Source organism: Perognathus longimembris, chromosome 4 (assembly GCF_023159225.1).
Source record: "Perognathus longimembris pacificus isolate PPM17 chromosome 4, ASM2315922v1, whole genome shotgun sequence".
Lineage (NCBI taxonomy): Eukaryota > Metazoa > Chordata > Mammalia > Rodentia > Heteromyidae > Perognathus > Perognathus longimembris.
In genome coordinates, this window is record NC_063164.1 from 1,467,830 (window position 1) to 1,476,898 (window position 9,069).

The 9,069-nt window shown below is 64.8% G+C and overlaps 1 protein-coding gene across 1 annotated transcript in view; it reads left to right on the forward strand.

Annotated features, from left to right (window-relative positions):
- LOC125350094 (mucin-4-like) overlaps positions 1 to 8,198 on the forward strand; it is a 15,161-nt gene extending 6,963 nt beyond the window's left edge. The window contains exons 4-5 of the mRNA XM_048344327.1: positions 4,668 to 4,962; positions 5,638 to 8,198. Coding sequence (XP_048200284.1) covers positions 4,668 to 4,962; positions 5,638 to 8,198 — 2,856 coding nt within the window. The remainder of the gene's footprint in view (positions 1 to 4,667; positions 4,963 to 5,637) is intronic.
- Positions 8,199 to 9,069: the final 871 nt, after the last annotated feature.

Here is a 9,069-nt window from a genome sequence, read left to right on the forward strand (position 1 = left end):
AGACAGGGCAGACAGGCAGACAGTGCAGACATTGACCAAGATGCACTTACTTGTCAACTGACATGCGTAGTTCAAACTCTTTTGTACAAATACTTAAAAATAGTAAAAGATAAAAGTTAAATATTTACATAAAATAATAAACATGGATATCAAAACCCACGCCAAGGTACAGAAGCAAACAATAAATACAAGTTGAAAATGAAAAATGACATTAACTTATCCAGTGCCCGCGTCACCGTGATGCTGACACCCGTGGACTGTCTTTCTTGCTGGGGTTGTGTTTTCTGGTTCTTGGCAGGGGAGGCATGTTCGGGCATTGTGGACCTTGCAGACGAGGCCCAGGTCCCGTCCCACCTTCGGTGGCAGCGCACCTGCGGGCCGTGGCGTGGGGACAGACAGCGCACCCCTGTCTCGCTGGCACCCGGCGCTTGCACGAGGCAGACTGGCACCATGCTTGCAGGGTCCAAGCCGGGGACGGACGGTCAGGCAGGGCGCGCCAGCGAGCGAGGGGCCGGTGGCTCCCTCCCCGGGGCCCCCACCCCTTCCCGGGTCTCCCTCCCTGTGCTGGGGGGCTGTCAGGACTCAGAACGGCCTGAGACCTGCTCAATCTGCCACCTGTCCGGTGGCGACTCTGGTGAGGCCGAGTCCCAGCTGGAGCTGACCGACGCTCGTGGGCGAATCCAGCAAGGGATGGCAGACGGGAGGAGGAAGGGCGGGAACGGGGCGCACACCGGGCCGGCTTGGAGATGCAGAGGGCGGTGGGCAGAGGCGGCTCCGGCCCAACACAGACACGGGCTGTGGGGCGGGGGGGGGGGGGGTTGTACCAGCATCTTCTCTCAGTGCTCCTCAGCCAAAGGCCCGCTGGCTCCCTACCTGGCCCATCCCCAGCGTGGGGGCAGGGGGCAGGGGGCAGGGGCAGGACCCGGCCACTCCCCCTGCCCAGCCCCCGTGCCCCAGCCGCACACCGTGTCCGCGCGGCGGCCAGCCCTGCGTGGGAGCGCGCTCTGCCCAGCCCCCACGGGAGCCCTGTGCCCGCCGCGCAAAGGCTGCTGGGATTCCCGCCTAGGGGACGGGACCCACGCGGGGCAAGCTCACTCGTGCCCCTCCCCTGCATGCTTCCGGCCGTGGCTGCCCTCCCCAGAGCCCTGTCCTTCAAAGATGTCGCCGGAGGAGGCGACGTCTCAGTGGCTGTGTCTACAGAATACCATGGAAGGTTCCTGAGCCGTGGCCAGACAGACTAGAGGTGGCCTGCAGACGGCTCCCAACCCGGGACCAGCCCAACGATCAGGACAGAGGCGGGGTCCGCCGTGAGCCGGGCCGGGCCCCCTGCAGCGGGAGGGGCATGGCCGGCCCTCAGCTCCCACCGCGCCCGGGGCCTGGTACGGAAGTGGGCACCCACAACGGGGAGCACGGCTGTGCCTCCGGCGCCCAGCAAGCAGCCTGCTCTGCCCCTGCGACTGGACTGTCCCGAGCCCCCCCCCCCGTCCCTCCCGGCCGTAGAGGGGAAGACGGAGAGCCGGAGCCCACCCGCGCTCACCCAAGCCCACAGCCACACGAGGGAGGCGGCTCCTGGGCTGGCACTGGGCCTGACGCCCGGGGGGGGGGGGAAGAGGAGAGGAGGAGGAGGAGGAGGAGGAGAGGAGGAAGAGAAGAAGAGGAGGAGGAGGAGGAGGAGGGGGAGGAGGAGGAGGAGGGGAGGAGGAGGAGGAGGGGGAGGAGGAGGGGAAGAGGAGGAGGAGGAGGAGAAGGAGGAGGAGGAGGAGGAAGAGGAGGAGGGGAGGAGGAGGAAGAGGAGGAGGGGAGGAGGAGGAGGAGGAGGAGGAGGAGAAGGAGGAGGAGAGGAAGAGGAGGAGGGGAGGAGGAGGAAGAGGAGGAGGGGAGGAGGAGGAGGAGGAGGAGGAGAAGGAGGAGGAGAGGAAGAGGAGGAGGGGAGGAGGAGGAAGAGGAGGAGGGGAGGAGGAGGAGGAGAGGAGGAGAGGAGGAGAGGAAGAGGAGGAGGAGGAGAGGAGGAGAGGAGGAGAAGGAGGGGGAGGAGGGGGAGGAGGGGGAGGAGGAGGAGGAGGGGGGAGGAGGAGGAGGAGGAGGAGGAGGAGGAGAAGGAGGAGGAGAGGAAGAGGAGGAGGGGGAGGAGGAGGAAGAGGAGGAGGGGAGGAGGAGGAGGAGGAGGAGAAGGAGGAGGAGAGGAAGAGGAGGAGGGGAGGAGGAGGAAGAGGAGGAGGGGAGGAGGAGGAGGAGGAGAGGAGAGGAGGAGAGGAGGAGAGGAAGAGGAGGAGGAGGAGAGGAGGAGAGGAGAGAAGAAGGGGGAGGAGGGGGAGGAGGGGGAGGAGGAGGAGGAGGGGGAGGGGGGAGGAGGAGGAGGAGGGGGAGGAGGGGGAGGAGGAGGAGGAGGGGGAGGAGGGGAAGGAGGAGGGGAGGAAGAGGAGGGGAGGAGGAGGAGGAGGAGGAGGAGGAGGGGGAGGAGGAGGAGGAGGAGGAGTCCTTCCCCAGAGTGCACACGAGCCTGAGGGCACTGCCCTTCCAACCAGCCAGAAATTCCAGGCAGGGGCTCCGAAGGCAGATGACACCCACTGGTTCCAGCTCCCCCTGGAATAACAGTGGCAACACCAAGCCCCGGGGTCCTGCCCAGAAGAAAGCCGAGGTCCCCGAGGGACCAGCTGCGTGGTCACAACCCACCACACTAGAGCTGGGGTCACCACTCCAGGGGGCTGCACGCCGGGCTCAGGATGCACCTGGTCAGGAAGAGGGTCTGTTCCCCCCGGGCGTCTGAGGGCCAGGGACGGGCGTGCTGGGGTCTCCGCCACCCCATCTGGGGAGGGCGGAGAGGAAGGCTGGGCTCCGATGTCTCCTGGGTGTCCCAGGGCTCTGCTCGGGCTGTTGAGTAACTGGGGCAGCTTCCAGGCAGATCAACAACCTCTGGTTTAGCTTTCCCAGCCTCACTGGGCACAGGGACCTTTCCGACTCCTCTGGGCTAAGCACATTCTAGCAACGAGCCTCTCCCTGTCAGGCATCAGCAATTTTTTTCCTAAGGCTCGGCATTGTTTAGACAGCGACTCTAAACCATGCCATTTGCAGGCGAATGGTTAGCTGTTTGTCTCTTTGTTTAACGTCCTTAGTTTCTGACTGCTTCTTTTGTCTTCTTGTTATACCTTGTATCACGTTGATTACAGCTCTTGCACTAACTTTTCAGACAAGTTTGCCGCTGACATTTACAAGCGACTCAGTTCCTTGCATATCTTTGACAGAGCAAATGTAATCGTCTCCTCTGGTTACCCGGTGTTCCCGGTTTGTGTTGGGGAGCATTTTGTTTGCAGACATAGTTCTTTCCCCTCGCCAGAACCACAAAAGATGTGCACACTTGGCCTTGCTGGCTCCAGCTGAGAAGAAAGTGGGGGCCCACCTGGGCCAGAGCATGGTGGAGGGCAGGGTCCTGGTTGCGGGTCCCGAGTCCAGGCCTCTTCTCTCCATCATCAGCATTTCAAAATACCCCTTCTCCGAGGCCTGACCGTCCCTCTGGTGCAGACACACAGCGAGCAAGCTGGAGGGAGCCAGGCGGAGGGAGCTTAGCCCAGCAGCACTCACGGAGCGGACGCCGTCTGTGAGAGGCTGTCCCGGTGACCAGCGCTGAGTCTGCTGCAGCTTGGCTTGATTTCTGGCCTGCAGAAGAAGAAGTCACCAGCGTGTGGTTGTGTTGTCGTGTAAACCGACGAGGCCAGGGCTGCAGGGAGGAAGAGGACGGTGCCCCCCCTCCTGCTGAGGACAAGAGCAGCCCGGGGAAAGGGCAGGTTCCCTCCTTGTGTGTCAGGTTCCTGACCTTGTCCGCACTCGGCACCCAAGCCGGAGCCTTGTGCCGTCGAAGCAGCTCCCCAGTCAGCAGCTCTGGCCTTGGGGAGTGCACAGGTACCTCTTTGTCACTGTGGGGGACCCCGGCTCACCTCCACACCAGCGGGTGACTCACAGGCCTAGTGCTTTAGGCAATCTTCGTTGTGATTCACACACAGGACCCACCTCAGAACAGGGTTTCCCCTCCGCAGGTGTCCCTGGGCTTGCCAGCCTCTGCCCGCGGGCTCCTGGGAAGGCCCGGCTGCGGCGGGGCGGGTGACGGGGCCGAAGAGGTGGCTTTGAGCCAGGGGCCTCCTGTCGGCCTGGCCACAGCTGATGGGGCCGCTTCCCCTCAGATTGGACAGTAAACCGCTCAACGTGCCCAGCGCGGGCTCCCTGGCAGGGGGGCAGGCAGAGGAAACGCAGCGGCCGAGCGGAGACGCAAGGAGCAGCGCTGGAGTCTTCCCGGGCCATCACGAGCTGCTTTTATAACCTGATCTATGCCAAGCTCGGCAATATGGATCATTGTTGTGTTAATGGGACAATTACAATCTCTCGCACTCCGGAACAGGTCTCATTAAATCTAAGCAAACATTTGGTACTTAGGAGCTTCGCATTACAAATCTAATTAAGACTCTATAAAATAAAATAATTCAAGTCTGCGTTCAACCGTCCCATTATCTCACATGGTATATGATTGCTGGTTTATTAAACAAAAACAAAGAAAAACAAATTCCAAATGGATCTGTTCGTTTGTTTGGGAGTTGGCAAAACAATACAAAACTCAATCATTCGTAATAGACCCATCCTCAGAAGTCTGTCAGCTGCGATCTGCATGTTGCTGGCAGCCTGATTCTGCGTGGGGCTCCACGGTGCCTCACAGGGTGATTCTGTACTGGAGTGGCCCCGCTGCCCTGGCCTCCTGTCGTGGATTCCACGTGGGCCCCAGTGCCGTGGCCTCCAGTCGTGGATTCCACGTGGGCCCCACTGCCGTGGCCTCCTGTCGTGGATTCCACGTGGACCCCCAGTGCCGTGGCCTCCAGTCGTGGATTCCACGTGGGCCTGCTGCTCCAGCCTCCTGTCGTGGATTCCATGTGGGCCCCACTGCCGTGGCCTCCTGTCGTGGATTCTACGTGGGCCCCGGTACTCCAGCCTCCTGTCGTGGATTCTGGAATCAGATGGGCGGGGCGGCCTCTTCTGGAAGATCATCTCCTCCAGAGAGCAGAGGACAGAGGGTGGCCTCGGAAAACATCCCAAGGGTCCAAGACATGGGGTGTACCTGGTAAATCTCATCCAGGAGAAGCATTCCGAGAAGGGACAGCGGCGGGGTCCTCCGGGAGGCCCCCCCCCCGCACAGACCACCGGCACGGGCAGGGTTGCTCTGGTGAAGGCGGCAGTGGCTCGGTGGTGCACCTCACCGCCAGCATTGGGGGCTGGGTTTCCCACTCTCCCCTGGGCTCCAGGCCCCTCTGCTAGGAATTAGCAGACATGCCCCGTGTTCACCCCACAAAGCTGCAACCTGACAATAACCAGGTGCCCTGCGAGCCCCAGGCAGCAGTGATCTTCCGTGCTCCACACGGCTGGGAAGTGTGCTTGGCATGGGGGTTTACAGAGGTGCAGCCCCCGCCTCCCCCCACAGCCCCTGACCTTTTCTGGTTCCACAGCACAAGTGGCTCCCAGGTGGAGCCGTGCCCTGCCCCTGCGTGGGAGCGCCGCTCCCCACCTCTGCAGACGTCTTTGCTGGACATGCAATTCCTTTCCAGGGCTGGAGCCGAGCAAAGGGAAACTCAGTGAGCTACCACACTCTCCACGCTGCAGACACGCCTCAGCCACGCCCTCCCACGCTGCAGACACGGCTTGTACCACGCTCTCCACGCTGCAGACACGGCCTCCGCCACGCCCTCACACGCTGCAGACACGGCCTGTACCACGCCCTCACACGCTTCAGACACAGCCTGTACCACGCTCTCCATGCTGCAGACACGGCCTGTACCACGCCCTCCCACGCTGCAGACACGGCTTGTACCACGCCCTCCCACGCTGCAGACACGGCCTGTACCACGCCCTCCCACGCTGCAGACACGGCCTGTACCACGCTCTCCATGCTGCAGACACGGCCTGTACCACGCCCTCCCACGCTGCAGACACGGCTTGTACCACGCTCTCCACGCTGCAGACACGGCCTCCGCCACGCCCTCACACGCTGCAGACACGGCCTGTACCACGCCCTCCCACGCTGCAGACACGGCCTGTACCACGCTCTCCACGCTGCAGACACGGCCTCCGCCACGCCCTCCCACGCTGCAGACACGGCCTGTACCACGCCCTCCAACCTGCAGACACGGCCTCAGCCACGCTCTCCACGCTGCAGACACGGCCTCAGCCACGCTCTCCACGCTGCAGACACGGCCTGTACCACGCCCTCCCACGCTGCAGACACGGCCTCCGCCACGCCCTCCCACGCTGCAGACACGGCCTCCACCACGCTGCAGACACGGCCTCCGCCACGCCCTCCAACCTGCAGACACGGCCTCAGCCACGCTCTCCACGCTGCAGACACGGCCTGTACCACGCCCTCCCACGCTGCAGACACGGCCTGTACCACGCCCTCCCACGCTGCAGACACGGCCTCCACCACGCCCTCCCACGCTGCAGACACGGCCTCCACCACGCCCTCCCACGCTGCAGACACGGCCTCAGCCACGCCCTCCCACGCTGCAGACACGGCCTCAGCCACGCCCTCCCACGCTGCAGACACGGCCTCAGCCACACCCTCCCACGCTGCAGACACGGCCTGTACCACGCCCTCCCACGCTGCAGACACGGCCTCCACCACGCCCTCCCACGCTGCAGACACGGCCTCCACCACGCCCTCCCACGCTGCAGACACGGCCTCAGCCACGCCCTCCCACGCTGCAGACACGGCCTCAGCCACGCCCTCCCACGCTGCAGACACGGCCTCAGCCACACCCTCCCACGCTGCAGACACGGCCTCCACCACGCTGCAGACACGGCCTCAGCCACGCCCTCCCACGCTGCAGACACGGCCTCCACCACGCTGCAGACACGGCCTCAGCCACGCCCTCCACGCTGCAGACACGGCCTGTACCACGCCCTCCACGCTGCAGACACGGCCTCAGCCACGCCCTCCCACGCTGCAGACACGGCCTCAGCCACACCCTCCCACGCTGCAGACACGGCCTCTGCCACGCCCTCCCACGCTGCAGACACGGCCTCTGCCACGCCCTCCCACGCTGCAGACACGGCCTCTGCCACGCCCTCCCACGCTGCAGACACGGCCTCCGCCATGTCCTCCCACGCTGCAGACACGGCCTGGACCACGCCCTCCACGCTGCAGACACGGCCTCCGCCACGCCCTCCCACGCTGCAGACACGGCCTGTACCACGCCCTCCCACGCTGCAGACACGGCCTCCACCACGCCCTCCCACGCTGCAGACACGGCCTCAGCCACGCCCTCCACGCTGCAGACACGGCCTCAGCCACACCCTCCCACGCTGCAGACACGGCCTCTGCCACGCCCTCCCACGCTGCAGACACAGCCTCAGCCACACCCTCCACGCTGCAGACACGGCCTCAGCCACGCTGCAGACACGGCCTCAGCCACGCCCTCCACGCTGCAGACACGGCCTGTACCACGCCCTCCCACGCTGCAGACACGGCCTGTACCACGCCCTTCCACGCTGCAGACACGGCCTGTACCACGCCCTCCCACGCTGCAGACACGGCCTCAGCCACGCTCTCCACGCTGCAGACACGGCCTGTACCACGCCCTCCACGCTGCAGACACGGCCTCAGCCACGCCCTCCACGCTGCAGACACGGCCTGTACCACGCCCTCCCACGCTGCAGACACGGCCTCAGCCACGCTCTCCACGCTGCAGACACGGCCTGTACCACGCCCTCCCACGCTGCAGACACGGCCTGTACCACGCTCTCCACGCTGCAGACACGGCCTCAGCCACGCTCTCCACGCTGCAGACACGGCCTCAGCCACGCTCTCCACGATGCAGACACGGCCTGTACCACGCCCTCCACGCTGCAGACACGGCCTGTACCACGCCCTCCACGCTGCAGACACGGCCTGTACCACGCCCTCCACGCTGCAGACACGGCCTCCACCACGCTCTCCCACGGCTGCAGACACGGCCTCCACCACGCCCTCCCACAGCTGCAGGCACCGCCTCAGCCTCCCTGGCCACTTCCGGCCTCCCTGCCTGGCCTCCCCACGAGCTCTTGCCATCAGGGGAGCGGGAGGGGTCCCCTCTGCAGCGCTCGGCAGCCTGCAGTGCAGCAGACCCCGAAGGATGCCCGTTCCCACGCCCAGGGGCGGGGCAGGGCCAGGCCCACGGAGGCGCTGAGCTGCTCCGCTGAGTGCTGACCCTGAAGCCAGGGTCCCTGGGCCCGGCGGCCACTCAGTGGTCTGCAGACGGAACGCGGAGGCTCTCCCAGGCCTGCAGCCCCGGACTTTAAACACGCATGCAGACAGCATGTACACACGCGTGCACACGTGTATGGACATAGAGACGCATATATCCCACAAACCGCAGTACAGACGCGTGACGTCTTGGCCGTGGTGAGCGCCTCCAAGGGCCCACTGCGTCCCGCGCTGCCCCAGGGGGTCCTGGGCTTGCAGTGACCGACGCCATCGCCATGGGGGGGGGCTGCAGCATCCACGCTGCTGACTCGCATAGAAGTGGCTGGGGGAAATAAACGCCTCCTCGCTCACCGAGGTCCTTTCAAAAATAATCCCGGACTCGCCGTACCAGGAGGCTTTGGTCCACAGTGTCTGTCTGCGAGAACGGATCCTTTGTGTGTGTTTCGTTTTGTTAAGGAGTCGTGTGTAGCGATTTCAGTCCGGAAGTCAGGTAGGGGCAGCACGCCTCCTGACCCGTGTCGCCCTCTTCATCATTCTCCCCCTCCCCTCCCCTCCATCTCCTCCCGACGGAGACGGGGGTGCGTGGAAGTCGGTGTGCCACCTGGAGGGACCCGCCCGGGCCGAACGAGGGGGACGAGCCGGGCCCCCGCCACGGCGCCCCGGGGCCCCAGCACCGCCCCACCCGACGGCACGGGCGGCCGGACTCGGCGGCCGGGCCACCCCCCTCCGCCCGCGCGGCTCTGGGCCCCACGGCTTCCCAGGGCTCGTGCGGGAAATGCACGCTCGGGATTTCCGGGCCAGGCGGCGTGGGAGAGGCGGCCGGAGACGGAAACCGCCCGTGCCCCCCTCCGGCT